Consider the following 15,795-nt stretch of genomic DNA (forward strand, 5'->3'; position numbering starts at 1 on the left):
AAAAAATAGTGTGCTCTACATAGCTGAAAAGGAGAATCAAGCTAAATATAAAATAAATAGAACTGTTAAAATTGTTGCAGTTGTTTTCTTCAAACATGAATAAAACCAATTTACTTGTCATAACCAGATTATCATTACTGTAGCTCATTAGGGTTAACGACTTAGATCTCCAGTGGAAACTAAAACTGCTGACTGGAAAGAAGGGGATTAATTTGGGGAATCCATTTGTTTATACTGGTGAAAGTCTTAGAGATGATATTTTGGACATTCAAATCTGTCAAACAGAATTATCAAATATTTTAAAATGTTTAACATTTAGCTATTACTAGGATATGAAAATGTTTTCTCTACCTTATTTTTAATTGATTTTCAGTAATAATTCATAATCTAAATCAAAATTGTTTTTAGCATTTTACGAACTGCTTTTACATATGTGAATGCTTGATACATAAAAGCAATTTTGAAAATCAGTTATTATGTTAGCAAATTATGCAATCTGATCAGTACTCTTTTCCTTTTCAGAACACTGAAAAACAATGGATTCACACAGATTCTGGAAGGGAAATTCTTCCTCCTTATGTATTATAGTTGTTTAGACTGCACTATTATTATCATTATCACTTTTTTTTTTTTTTTTTTGAGATAGAGTCTCGCTCTGTCGCCCAGCCTGGAGTACAGAGGCACGATCTCAGCTCACTGCAACCTCCGTCTCCCAGGTTCAAGCAATTCTCCTGTCTCAGCCTCCCAAGTAGCTGGGACAACAGGCACACACCACCACACCTGGCTAATTTTTGCGTTTTTAGTAGAGATGGGGTTTCACCATATTGGTCAGGCTGGTCTTGAACTCCTGACCTCAGGTGAGGTCTCCCTTGGCCTCCCAAAGTGCTTGGATTACAGGCGTGAGCCACCGCGCCTAGCCTGCACTATTAGTTTTTAAAGAGCTCTTTAGTGCCAGTTTTACAAATGAAATTCCTAAAATTATCAATGGAACTTTCAAGAAACATGGGCATAATATTTAAAAGGACCAGAAATGCAGATAAACTAGTGACTCCCTTAATTATTTCTCTCACAAAAGACAATAAAAACCAAACAGAGGCCAGGTGTGTTGACTCATGCCTGTAATCCCAGCACTTTGGGAGGCAGAGGAAGGAGGACTGCAGTGTGATCACGCCACTGTACTCCAGCCTGGGTGACAGAGCAAGACCCTGTCTCAACAATAATAACAACAAAACAACAAAACCAAACCTACATCCCAAAACACCTGTCTGAAAAGTAAAAGTTTACAATCCCATCTCTATGGTGTGAAACAAACATAAAATGAGTAAAACTGTATTTTGCTTATTTGCTACTGAAGTTCCAAATCAGAGTTTGGCTTATCCAGTTTACACAAGGAAATAATTTCAAGATATCCAGTACTATTTCGGCTTTACCTTGAGTTTTAGTAAGATTAGATGGGGTACTCTTTGTCCTCTGCTGAGCTGCAGTACATCCATTGCTAGTTCCTCTTTTCTTCAAAATTGCCTGTGGTACTGGCTCACTACATCCTTTGCCACTGACTTTCTTTAGTACACTAGGAAAAATTATTTGCATTCAGTATTACACTGAGATTCCAAAATATGAACTTTTTAAAAGACCAATACCTGAAACAGTTTTTTTTCAAGAAATAAAAAATACATCTCTCCTGAAAATAGAAAAATCATATGCTCATAAGTCTTTTTAAGTTTATAAAACTGTAGATCAAGTATAATAAAGCAATGTATAATCATATGCCATAGTACACATTAATATATTCTTTTAAATATTGTGCCTCAATCATTTTGCATATACTAATTTCTTTTAATAAATAAAAAACTGTGTTAAAATATTATGTAAATACATTACTTTTTTTTAACAAAAAAAAAAAGATATTTTAAAAATATTTAGCTAGCAGTTAGCATATAATTAACTTTGAGAGAAAGCTAACAGATAGGTTAAAACACTGAATGAAGACCTACCTGTTATTTATATTAGTGTCTTGTTCATGAATACTTTTTTTATTGGAAGTTCCATTGGTAACTCTTGAAACAGGTCGAGATTTTATGGCTATAAATTAAGAAAAAGTGAGTCATAAGAGAGAATACATTAAATATGTAACAAATGTGTAAGTTTACTGGTTAGACACTATAAACAAAATGAAATATTAAAGTGGGAAGCACTACCATTTTCTCTGTTTGCATAAGTACATATACATAAGTATTCTGTTGGCATCTGAAACTAAATAAAAGCCCAAATACAGGTTTAGGTTTTTGTTTTTTTAAGGAACTTTAACTGTCAGGAGATATTAAAAATTACAGTGCTAAAACCCACCTACAGTGGAATTTTTGACACTATTTACACTGTTTTTCACCATCTGTCCTGGAGAATCACAAAAGGATAGTTTATGTCCAGAAGGCTTTTCTTCTCCTATTGATCCATTTTCTTTTGGTTCATCCAGACATTCAGTGGAAATTGAGAATTCCATACTTGAATCTGTGGATCTGCTGGAGCGTCCTGCGATGCTGAGGCATGGAGAATCCTTCCCTGTAGCTTTCTTCAAAGGCTTTGCTTTGGCTTGCACGTTTAAGTTTCCTGTGAGTACCTTGGGTCTGGCACCTGTAATTTGCCCTTCCTGATTTCTCACTCCTTTTCCATTTATTAAATTCTTCTGTCCAGTTGCTGCTGCTGCTGCTGTTGCTGATCTTTCTACAACTTGTCTAGGTGACATGTTTTCCAACCGTGCATTATCACCATTTTCTGTTTTGGATTTTGTTAAAGTTTTGGGCTTTCCAGAAACATTTTTTCCCCCAGTTTTTAGTTCTTTTGTAATCTTAGATGCTATTTTTGTACCATCTTTTTCCTTTACATCATCTTGCTTCAGAGTTTTATTTATACTATTTCTATTGGTACTTGATGAATGTCCAGATGCTCCTAATCCATCAGATTTCATCTTTTTATTAGTAGAGAGATAACTCCAACACTCTTTCTTGTTATTTCCCCTCCAAGATTTGATTTTTATATCACCAGAGTCAGAAACTTGTTTCCTTTGCTATAAAGAAGAAAAAAAATACTTTGTAATTTGACTGAAATCTTTAACATATAATATTTTATGTTTCCAAAAGCCAGTCTTTCAAAGAAGAAAAAAATAGAAAAGTTCATATTATGATTTAAGGTCAAAGCTTGAACTGTCTTTGATCATTTGGATCAAAATTTTGTCTTAGATTACCTTAATCAAATCTGAAATACAGCATAAGTGTTTATTTTAAAGGCATGCTATTCTATCTATAAAGTAAATAAATAATAAAAGGAATGCTTTATTAATGTCTGAAGTTTTGGTAGAGATTAATGTCTATAAAGATTCAGGATGCCTTGAGGAATGATAATATCCAAGATTTTTTAGAACGCTTACTCCCATGTTTTATACTACATCTTTTGTATACATCATCCAACTTAATCCTCACAACAGTGGCATGAACTAGCTCCTGTGGCTGTTTCTATTTCTTAGACAAGAAATTGAGGATTAAAGTAGGTATGTGATTTACCCCAGGTCTCAGGCTGGTGAGGGATGGAATCAGGACTTGAGCTCATGATTTAACCTCACACCGAAGTCATCTATATGGCATAATTTGAGGGACATTATAAAGATTTTCAATAAAAATTCTCTCTTCAACCTTATTCCAAGTGCCAGAAATTTTATCATTAAAGACTTAATCCTCTGTGGGAAGAATCCTTTAGTTCTTGGAGTCCTTATTTAAAAAAAATTTTTTTTAAAGCTCCTAGGAAGCACAGCACATCAATACGCTACATCTGCAAAGCTTGGTTTTTGGACAAATAAGATACTAGTATAGCACTGGCTGGCTATAGGAAGCGAAGGAAAAGGGATCCTAAAAATAGTTGAAATAGGCTAAAAAGGGACAAATAAAATGGCACTGAAGATAAACGTACCTACTTCATCATTTTCCTTAGAACCAACCTTGATATGAAATGGAACAAAGAAAATTTTTAAGTTGGTAGAAATTCTAGGATAATATTTTAAGATCATATTGTCATTCTTTTTTTTTTTTCTTTTTTTTTGTTTTTTTTGAGACAGAGTCTTGCTCTGTCACCCAGGCTGAAGCGCAGTGGCCCAATCTCCGCTCACTGCAACCTCCGCCTCCAGGGTTCAAGCAATTCTCCTGCCTCAGCCTCCTGAGTAGCTGGGACTACAGGCACATGCTGCCACGCTTGGCTAATTTTTTTGTATTTTAATAGAGACAGGGTTTCACCATGTTGCCCAGGCTGATCTTGAACTCCTGAGCTCAGGCAATCCACCTGCCTCGGCCTCCCAAAGTGCTAGGATTACAGGCATGAGCCACCGCGCCTGGCCAATATTGTCATTCTTTTTTTTTTTTTTTTTTTTTTTTTTTGAGACGGAGTCTTGCTCTGTTGCCAGGCTGGAGTACAGCAGCACCATCTCAGCTCACTGCAACCTCCGCCTCCCAGGTTCAAGCAATTCTCCTGCCTCAGACTCCCGAGTAGCTGGGACTACAGGCATGCGCCACCATGCCCAGCTAATTTTTGTATTTTTAGTAGAGACAGGGTTTCACCACATTGGCCAGGATGGTCTTGATCTCTTGACCTTGTGATCCGCCCACCTCAGCCTCCTAAAGTGCTGGGACTACAGGCGTGAGCCACCACCCGTCCTATTGTCATTCTTTATGTAAGTATGCAAATGGTTTTTTTTTTCCTTTGGAAGCTGTATGAGATTGTAGAGGTCTAAGGCAGGGCCTGTGCTCTCTTCATCTTGTGTATCCCTCAGCACCATGTCACATATTGGATACTCAAAAAACAAACAAACAAAAAACGTAATCAACGTTGTTAACTCTGGGCATATATTGCATATTTTGATATGCAGTTTAAGGTGTATTTTTAAATATGAAAAGCTTCCAATTACATTAAAAGTTGTCAAAGATAAAATAACATATATGAATGTGTGTGCACACAAAAAAACACACAATAAATAACTTGGTTAAATTTAGAAAAAAGGAAAGCATGGTGATAAAACAATCACTATATTCTTGTCCTAGTTTTGCCTCTAACCAACCTGGGACATTTCAGAAATTATTAACAGCTTTGGGTCTCAGCTTATGCCTGTCCACAGCGTAGAGACTGGTCCTATTCACAGCAGTCTTCTAGGATTCTAACATTTAAAACGTTCAAATAGGCTTGGTCCTCAGTTTTTGTTTTCTTGCTCAAATCTTAGCTCAAAAAATAACATTTCTCTATTTTTAATACCTAAAACCAGGCTGACTTCTGCTTTTAGAACTCCTTCCCACCCTTAACACTGAATCTACTTAATTTATTCTATCCTTGAATTTATGCATCTTGAAGTATTATGCTATGGGTGAAATCTATATAGTATATGGTATAGCTGTATGCCTTGAAAAATTTCACAATAGGTCAGGTGAGGATTGCTCGAGCCCAGGAGTTTGACACCAGCCTAGGCAACATGGCAAAACCCCGCCTCTACAAAAAAAAAATACAAACATTAGCCAGGCATGGTAGCTTGGGCCTATGCCAGCTATTCAGGAAGCAGAAGTGGAAGGATCCCTTGAGCCCAGAAGGTCAAGGCTGCAGTGAGCTGTGATTGTGCCACTCCACTCCAGCCTAGGTGACAGAGTGAGACCCTGTCTCAAAAAATAGGAAAAATTAAACATCATCACAAGAGGACAGAAGAGTATAATGAACACTCACGTAACTAATAGCCAGCACTAAAAATTATTAATTCATTATTAATTACAATTCCATTTCATACACAGCTACCCCCATTTTATTTTGAAGCAAATCCCAGATATCATATATTTTATCCTTAAGTATTTTGGTACTAAGCACTCTTCTTAAATCGCTCTATGAAGGAAAAATGAAGCAGGCAACAACAACCACCACCACAACAAAACAAACAAACAAAAAACCTCTTTCCCTGTCTTATCTGATTAACCTTCTCCCATCTCCTAGATAGCTCATCCCTGTTTGGAAAACACATTTATTTGCTCCACATTTATTGAGCACTTACTACATACCAGAAAATTGCACATAAATTATTTCACCTAATTTTCACAATAATCCTGCTAGGTTTTATTACTCCATTTTATAAATAAGCAAACTAAGACTCACAGATGACACATAATAAATGTAAAGCCAAAATTTGAACTCTTTTGATTTTGTGTCCAGTATCCATTTCAGCACATCACTGTCTTTCTGGGGGAAACTTCCTTCCTTCCCATTGTTCTTAACAGAAAAAAGACTTAGACAACCACAAAGTCAGGAGGATGAGGAAAAATAATGAAACTTTGTTCTATTTTGCAGTAAGGCAAGGAAGGAGGAAAAGCCTGGTTAGTAGCAGGGGACAGGAAGGCAAGTAGGCTAATTCCTGGAGGCCTTTAAAAAACATGGGGATAATAACAAACACAGAAAAAAAAGTCCTAGTGCACCATTTCCTAGAGTATGTTCTGTGGAATCGTATAATATGCTTTAAAAGGCTTGAGGGGACCCTAGTTGTATTCCATAGCTATAACATTGGGGGAAATTTTGGATGCAATAATTCAAAAGTATTCTTTAGTGTTTCTCAGCCCTTTCAAGGTATAATATGCATCATCGGTCTATAAGAGTTGCTATGGGGCTGGGCGCGGTGGCTCACGCCTGTAATCCTAGCACTTTGGGAGGCCAACGCAGGCAGATCACCTGAGGTCGGGAGTTCGAGACCAGCCTGACCAACATGGAGAAACCCCATCTCTACTAAAAATACAAAATTAGCCAGGTGTGGTGGCACATTCCTGTAATCCCAGCTATTCGGGAGGCTGAGGGAGGAGAACTGCTTGAACCTGGGAGGCGGAGGTTGTGGTGAGCCGAGATCGTGCCATTGCACTCCAGCCTGGGCAACAAGAGCAAAACTCCGTCTCAAAAAAAAAAAAGAGGAGCTATGGTGTGTAGCAACTCTCCAACTTATAGTTGATGCTAGATGGAGCTCGTATCTTGTGAAACCCACTTTGGAAACAATCCTAAGAGGTTAACTGGCAAAAACTCCAGTCTCCCAGTTTCTCACTCAAGACATTTAGAGCTTGACCTCTTCCTCAAGCCATGAGAACTCTCAGTTGTGGCTTGGAGCTGCATTAGTTCCTATCAACTGGCTGATGAGGAAGAAAAAAGGATTTCCTATTCCACTCTGCAGGGCAATACGTTCATTGCATTCCAAACTGGAACTCTCAATGTATGTCTATCATTGTACCACACAGAGGTTAGAATAATTTTGTACTTTGAATATATTATTGGTTAAGTGAACATCTGTAAGTTAGCTAGGAACCCTAACCATAATTAATAACATTTTTGGGAAGAAAAATTTATTTCAGGTTATAAGGAAAACACCAAATAACTTTGTGGATGGTCAAAAACAAACAAACAAACAAACAAACAAACAAACAAACACACAAAACATGAAATCTACCATCTTAACCATTTAATACACTTAAGTACTCTTTAATACACTTCAGTAACAGTGTAGTAATGTTAGCTGCATGCACTTCGTTGCACAACAGATAACTTTTCATCTTGCAAAATGGAAACTCTGTACTCACTGAACAACTCCCCCTTTCTCCCTCCCCCTAGTTTTCAGCAACCACAATACTACCTTCTAAGAATTCAACTACTTTAGATACCTCATAAAAGTATACCAAGTAACTTTTAAAGTAAAACACAGTTGTACTCTTAGTACTAATTGTTTTTTCCAAAAACACCAAAAATACATTATGTGAATTAAAATCTTTTTTTTTTGAGACGGAGTTTTGCTCTTGTCACCCAGGCTGGAGTGCAATGGTGCAATCTCGGCTCACTGCAACCTCTGCCTTCTGGGTTCAAGCAATTGTCCTCCCTCAGCCTCCCGAGTAGCTGGGATTACAGGTGTGCGCCACCATGCCTGGCTAATTTTTGTATATTTAGTAAAGATGGGGTTTCATCATGTTGGCCAGGCTGTCTCCAACTCCTGACCTCAGGTGATCCATCCGCCTTGGCCTCCCAAAGTGCTGGGATTACAGGCATGAGCCACCATGCTTGGCCTAAAATCTTCTTTTTTAAGAAGTAGACTAATTAGAAAAATAGACATTGAATTAGGTCTAGAGTTCTAAACAACTTCCAATAGACTGAAATAGCTCTAATATGTTAGCTGCCAAAAAGGTTTTCAAGGAAATGAAAAAGGTAGATACTTCCAGTGCCAACTGGATATAAAAAATTCACTTTAAAACATTTATTAACTGTTCACTTGATTTAGAAAAAGAAAAATTTTCCATTAAGAAATAGCTTCAATTAATGAATAGATTTTTAAAACTTTTTCTGAAATATAAAATAATAAGCTTTAAATAATTTGTTATCTTTTTCATTTGTACCTATAAAATTTAGAAAGTTTACCTGCGAGCTACTGAATATAGGCTTTTTGCCAAGTCTTCGATCATCACCTTTGTCAAATGCAGCTGTAGAAAGAAACAGCAATTTATTTTTATAGCGAACATTATTATTACCTTAGAAGTAAAGGAAAAATAGTATGTCAGCAGAAAAAAGGTTATATTTTGATGGAAATAACTTAATAAACCTGAAACCAATCTAGTATACAAAACAACTCCCTATTATATTTTGGAATTTTTTTAAAAGAACCTCATTTTCTATCTTATTCTCTGGCCCCTAGGTTTTATGTTATTAAAATTAATAAATAAGAACTGTACAATCTCACAGAGAAGATTCATACATTTACAAAAACACAAGAATTTTCTCAAACTGTGACATTTTAGATAATTGGTTTCATTTAGTTTTCCAAATCACAAAAAATTACAGATTACGGCAAATGTAACATTCTACAAGCTATTAAATATGAGAAAATGTTTATACTAAACGTAAAAATACTCTTGAAACTAAAAATATTTTCTAGTTTTGCAGATATATAATGAGGAAGGAGGAAAGAGAAAATAAAAAAATAAGGTTCTATTGAAAATAAAACAAGAAACAATCTTCAAAATATTCTTTTTATAATTAAATAAAAATTCATTTTATAAGTTAGGTTTATATGGGAATTTATTGCAGAACTCATGTCTATGCTCTTCAAATAAGAATTTGAATGATGTCAGGAAAATATGTAGGCTGGAATAATTATATGAGAGCTACAAATATAGTTTAGCAAATGTATTTCTTTCTTTTGAAGGTTACTGGGCTTTAAGATATATTTTGAAGAAATATATGCAATCTCTGAAAATTATTTGATTTTTATTAAATCAGCTAATAAAAAATACATTAAATTATCTGTAACTACCGTGCATCTTCCATGATCTCTGTTCTATAGGATATGTGCCATAAGACAAAGCAGGATCATGAAAATGGCACTATAGGACTGATGTGCAGTAAGCAAATGACTCTGCACAATAATACACAGGAAGAAATTAAAATAAAAAATTTCTCCCAAAGGTCAAAACTCAACTATGACATACGAAATGTAGTAACAGACAACCCAGAACAATTCCTTTATCTGGGTTTCCCAATGAAGTAATTATGCGTAAGTCGGAACTCATTATAATTCAACTTATTTAAGATTAAAACATTATTATTACACTGATACAATGTAATAGAATGAAAAGTCCTTTTTGACAATTCAAAAAGGATTGTTGGATTAGTTGATAGTTGGATTACCAATAACATTTTACTTAAATATGGGTATTTACATGTATTTTTAATTAGCACTTTGAAGAATTAAAGAACACAGAAGCTCAACATAACTATGAAATCCTCTAAAATAGAGAAAACCAAAGTTTGCTACTAATCGGAAGAGAGCTGAAGACACCTACTGAAGGAATGCTGATCTTATCTTGTTACTTCACATTACATAAATTTTGTAAAAATAAACCATCATTTAAAAATCAGCACAGAAATAGTCACAAGGAAAAAAATGTCCGATTTCTAAGACCTTCTTCTCATAATTTTTGTTTAAAATAATGGAATTTCTTTGAAAAGTGCTCTTCATATCACATCTAGCTACAGTATCATATAATGCTTATAATGTAAAAGAAGATCCTATTCTGATGATACCACTAAAGAATTTAAATATTTATGCATTCTCAAAATATATTTTAACAGACATGGCTTCCACATTTTACAGTACCAAACGTTTGCTTCATAAAATTTAGTCTCTTAAAATGTTTTAAAAAGTATACACACTGAATATACCAATATTTTTTCTAAGGCACCTGCTTTAACCCAAAAATAGTCATGAAGCCATTTTCAGTTCCACACCCTCAAATTTTTATTTTGATATTTTTTTAAACACATGTTCTGAGCAATACACATCTTTTGTTTAATGCTAATGTTTCAGATGATACCTATTAGATGTCACAGACCACTGTGCAGCTCCTGAGGGACAGTCCGCAATAGCACACTCCATATCACTGAACCAATCAGTTGTGAAATAAAGCTGTCTATTCCAGCCAAAACCACAAGAGAGGGTGTCTTACGAAAAAGATGGAAAAGCTTTATGACAAAACATATTTAAAAAGGAGGAAAAAGTATGTTTGATACTCTGTTCTATGTGGGTTACATTTTCTTACACTTTTAATCTCTTCACAAGAATGCTTGTAAGCAAATTTGCCTAGAACATTGTTGCTAATATATAGTAAGATTAGAAATTTATATATATATATACATATATATAAAGGAAATGAGTTTCATTTTCTAAGAACAGCTAAAAAGCATGATTTATTAAAACTGCCTAAACATATGAGCACCAGTTTCAGTTAGCATCCTATTATCCAACAGAAGCACACAAATGTTAACCTTTTCACTATCAGAATGCCCTCAAAATATCTGCTGTCACAACGATCATTACATAAGAATTGAAATATCTCAAGGCTAATGTACCTGCTTGGATTTTCTGTTGATCATCTGTGCTCATCAGCTTCCAGCTTTCTGTGTGCCGAACAGCATAGAAAGACTGAACCAGGAAGATCCACAGCTTATCACGGAGAGCCTGGATCTTGCACGTAAAACCCTGTGTTCAAGCAACAAATCAGCAGCTGGTGAGAGCCACATTGTCATAGCAACCAGTCATTATTCCTTTCAGAATCTACTTACTCCTAAGCTAGATCAATGATGTCATCATTTAGATTTTTAAGATCGTTGGGTACATGTTATTTATGAAGACTTATTAATAACAAAATTTTATAAATGAACACAAAGCTAAAAAATCTAATCTTTTCAACCAAACGTTATTTTAAAACACCAATGCCCTTGATATGAACACCTTCCACAGCCTTTTCATATCAACTATGACATTACAAGGTCAAATGCTCTACGGAATAGTAACAAATATGATACATTTTAAAAACCATTCTTGTTGAACAAATACAGAATGCCAATAATTTGTGATTACCTAATTAATGGCCACCACTGATTAACTGTACTTAAAAATAAGTATTTTAATTTTGCTTCCCAGCCTAATTTTAAAATACGATTTTTTGAAGAGAAAAATTAAGATTATAAAAATAAAAGACACTGATGATTAAAAACTCTAAAATATACATTTTATATCTAGAAAATTTACTGTAGGACCAGGGAGAAATACGAGAGTTATGCTGTGCCAAATAATGTTGCTAAGTATCACACTACATTTAAAATTACCCAGCCAAACTGCCAATTTCTAAACTTTTATAAAAAGTCCATTTGGAGACAAATGGAATTTTTAAAATTTAGTATTATAAAAAATTCCAAACATATACAAAAGTAGAGACCTTAATCCATCCCTAGGTATCCACTGCCTAGCTTCAATGACCCATGCAACATTTAAAATGCACATACATTTAAAAATCTTAGTTCAAATACTGCATTATTTTAATAAATTTCATTACATTCAGTACCATTTCTCTTGTACTGTCAGAGTTCAGCAATGTGTCCAGAGCCATAAGAAGAGAGCAGCTATTTTCAGTGGTGATATTTTCTTCAATTGCTTTTAAAATTGTGTCCAACAGATCGGCTGTGCTACTCATTGCTTGTGACTATAAAACACAGAAATTAATATTTAAGAGGAATACATATAAAATGCGCAACAAATGTGAAAGTCTGGCGTAACAGATCATTATAACTAGCTGTATGAAGTCAACCAGAAATCATATTTGTCTTTTCCCTTTCTTTTGTTAAAAAATTTGCATATATGCATATGCACGCAGTTTTTATTTTTATTTTTATTTATTTTTATTATACTTTAAGTTCTAGGGTGCATGTGCACAACATGCAGGTTTGTTACATATGTATACACGTGCCATGGTGGACACATAGTTTTTAAAAGCCAACATAGCCCTAAATACAGAACCTAGAAATAAAAAATAGGAGTTATTTATTCAGTGAATAATTTCAGAGAAAGTAGCTTCCCAATAAGACAGAGAATTCTGCATGGACCATAATTGTATTACTGGCCAAAACAGTATCTTTATGACTTTGGTTTCTAAAATGTGGCTTGCTGAGGGAGGGCTAGAGTTGGCCAGAATTACACTGTGCCTTGCCAGGGCACTCAAACCTGTCCCTCTCGCCTTTCTCATCTTGTGAGCCAAATATCCTGTCCATCACTGCCTTAAATCCTATGTAAACATGCCATCTGCTATGGAGTTTATTTAAATCACATTAATTTAATCAAAAGCAACCTGCATTTAAAAGCTCTTACATAATTGAAATCAGAACACAAAAATGGAACTAAATATAGGATATAATTTAGGCATAGTACCTGTAAAAGAAGAGCAAAATTTTCACTCTGAATAATCTTGGAGAAGTTGTCTACAATAAATGCAATACATTTTTCTTGAAGCTGAGACGCCATGGTCAGTGCTGCTTCCGTCCACTTCACTCTGGGTAAACTGATGATTAGCCTGTCACTTTCCATCAGAAGAAAAGCAGCATTCTTATCATTCTTAGATTTAAAAAAAAATTGGAAAAAGTTAGATGCTATTACTGCTAATAAAATAACTCTCTAAGCAAATCAAATACTTTTGTTGTTATGGGATGTTTCCTGCAAAAACAAAATTCCAAGTAGCTAATGTCTTTGTCATTAGTTTTACATATAATATTTATTCATTCATTCAGAATTATTCAAAAGGGTAAAGTTTGAGCTAGGAAGAAACCACCTTTAAAAGGCAGCTAAAACAGGCAGGGCACGGTGGCTCATTCCTATAATCCCAGCACTTTGGGAGGCTAAGGCAGGTGGATCACTTGAGGTCAGGAGTTCAAGATCAGCCTGGCCAACATGGTGAAAACCCACCTCTACTAAAAATACAAAAATTAGTTGGGCATGGTGGTGCACACCTGTAATCCCAGCTACTCGGGAGGCTGAGGGAGGAGAGTTGCTTGAACCCGGGAGGCGGAGGTTGCAGTGAGCCGAGATCGCACCACTGCACTCCGGCCTGGGTGACAGAGCAAGACTCCATTTCAAAAAAAAAAAAAAAAAGAAAAGAAAAGAAAAGTAGCTAAAATAAACCTGACGGCAAAGTGATAATAACTAGAAAGAAAAATTTGAGTTCCCTAAGATTATCACTACTAAGTTAATTTTTGTGCTTATAGATATCATTCATAACTGCATAGCTACACCAGCATGGCACTAATTCTTTTCTGACTACAAAATACTTTTCTTTATGCAAATTTGGAAAGACTAAAAATTACTTATAATCCCCGGGGATTTTCCTCCTCTTCTCTAATTAGGTTAAGACTCTACTGTTTATATTTTATTCATTTCATGATTCATTATTATGGAAAAAAACATTCACAAATATTGATCTCTATGGAAAATGGAATGACAATGCACAAATACCATGTACTCCACGGAAAAGGAAAAAAGGCAACTTATATATTACTGTCTCTTATTCATGTTTGATTTCCAGTTCTTAAAACAATGCTTAGTAAATAACTATTTATTAATTAGTTACTTGATAGACTGGTAAATTGAAAAACATGGCCACAAATTCCATCCACCAAGAGGTGGAATCTATCTCCTCAGTCTTGACTCTAGACTACTAGCCTTCTGACTTGCCTTAACCAACAGTGGTGATGTGCAAGTTCTAGAGCCTAGGCCTCAAGAAGCCTTGCAGCTTCAGTCTTTACCTTCTGAGAATCCTGGGACCACCAGACCAAAAGAGGACTGATAGGGAAGACCACTTGGTGCAGGAGGACCAGGCCCCCAGCTCAGCCCCCAGCTGAATGCAGCCGCCACAGGCAAGACCAGCAGAAGAATCACCCAGTGAACTCACAGAATTGTGGAGTTGTTTTAAGCTGCTAAGTTTGTGCGTGGTTTGTTACACAGCAATAGATCATTGATAAATCTGGAAATGACTGAAATACCTAACATGGACAGCATGATGTGGACTCTGCACAGCCTCTGTTTTTTTTTTTTTTTTTTAGGTCCAGAAGCACTACATCTTCCCTGATACCATATATCTACATCAGATTTCTTTTATACACGCTATAAGAAAATCTGTCGCTTTTTGTTAGAGCATTTAATTCATTTGTAAGTAATCAAACATGAACATTACTATTTGATTAATGTCTGTCTCCCTCACTAGGCTGTATGTTCAATGAGTGTAAAACTACCTCTGTTTTAGCTCACCAATGTATCCTCAGGGCCTAGTATAAAACTGGGTCATAGTAGACACTAAAATTTATTTGCTGATCTTTTAACATGATTGGCGACACAGTCTATCAGTCAATCTCTAAGATAACAAGTTTAATCTTTCAACTTCAAAACTAAAAATTTTAACCATTTACTAATAATTCTTTTTTTTTTCTTTGACACAAGTCTTGCTCTGTCACCCAGGCTGGAATGTAGTGGCTTGAACATGGCTCACTGCAGCCTCAAACTCCTGAGATCAAGTGATCCTCCTGCTTCAGCCTTTCAAGTAGCTGAAACCACAGGTACATGCCACCACGACCAGCTAATTTTTTTAAAAAAGTATTGGCCAGGCGAGGTGGCTCACACCTGTAATCCCAGCACTTTGGGAGGCTGAGGTGGGCAGATCATAAGGTCAGGAGATTGAGACCATCCTGGTCAACACGGTGAAACTACTAAAAATACAAAAAATTAGCTGGGCATGGTGGCGGGCACCTGTAGTTCCAGCTACTTGGGAGGCTGAGGCAGAAGGATGACGTGAACCCGGGAGGCAGAGCTTGCAGTGAGCCGAGATCACACCACTGCACTCCAGCCTGGGCGACAGAGCAAGACCCCGTTTGAGATGGCAGAGTCTCGCTCTGTCGCCCAGGCTGGAGTACAGTGGTGCGATCTCGGCTCACTGTAATGGGGTCTCGCGCTGTCGCCCAGGCTGTGGTGCAGTGGTGCAATCTCGGCTCACTGCAACCTCCACCTCCCCAGTTCAAGCAATTTTTGTGCCTCAGTCATGTGAATAGCTGGTATTACACATGCACGCCACCATGCCCAGCTAATTTTTTGTATTTTTAGTAGAGACGGGGTTTCACCATGTTGGTCAGGTTGGTCTGAAACTCCTGGCTTCAAGTGATCCACCCGCCTTGGCCTCCCAAAATGCTGGGATTACAGGTGTGAGCTACCACGTCCAGCTCTAAAAAATTTTGTAGGGATGGAGTCTTGCCATGTTGTCCAGGCTGGTCTTGAACTCTTGGCTTCAAGTGATCCTCCCACCTCGGCCTCCCAAAGTGCTGGGATTACAAGTGTGAGCCACTGCATCCAGGCAATAATCCTTTAAAAATGTATTATATTCTTCCACTGCT

The 15,795-nt window shown here is 36.2% G+C and overlaps 1 protein-coding gene across 2 annotated transcripts in view; it reads right to left on the bottom strand.

The window, feature by feature from the left end:
• The window catches only part of BTBD8 (BTB domain containing 8), a 104,383-nt gene that overhangs the window by 4,844 nt on the left and 83,744 nt on the right, over positions 1-15,795 (bottom strand). For both annotated transcript variants that reach the window (XM_054476405.2, XM_063664833.1), the window contains 7 exons: positions 12,794-12,976; positions 11,934-12,071; positions 10,939-11,068; positions 8,452-8,513; positions 2,347-3,064; positions 1,995-2,082; positions 1,431-1,570 (listed from right to left, as the gene is read on the bottom strand). In XM_054476405.2, the coding sequence (XP_054332380.1) occupies positions 1,431-1,570; positions 1,995-2,082; positions 2,347-3,064; positions 8,452-8,513; positions 10,939-11,068; positions 11,934-12,071; positions 12,794-12,976 (1,459 nt within the window). The remainder of the gene's footprint in view (positions 1-1,430; positions 1,571-1,994; positions 2,083-2,346; positions 3,065-8,451; positions 8,514-10,938; positions 11,069-11,933; positions 12,072-12,793; positions 12,977-15,795) is intronic.

Source organism: Pongo pygmaeus, chromosome 1 (assembly GCF_028885625.2).
Source record: "Pongo pygmaeus isolate AG05252 chromosome 1, NHGRI_mPonPyg2-v2.0_pri, whole genome shotgun sequence".
Classification (NCBI taxonomy): domain Eukaryota; kingdom Metazoa; phylum Chordata; class Mammalia; order Primates; family Hominidae; genus Pongo; species Pongo pygmaeus.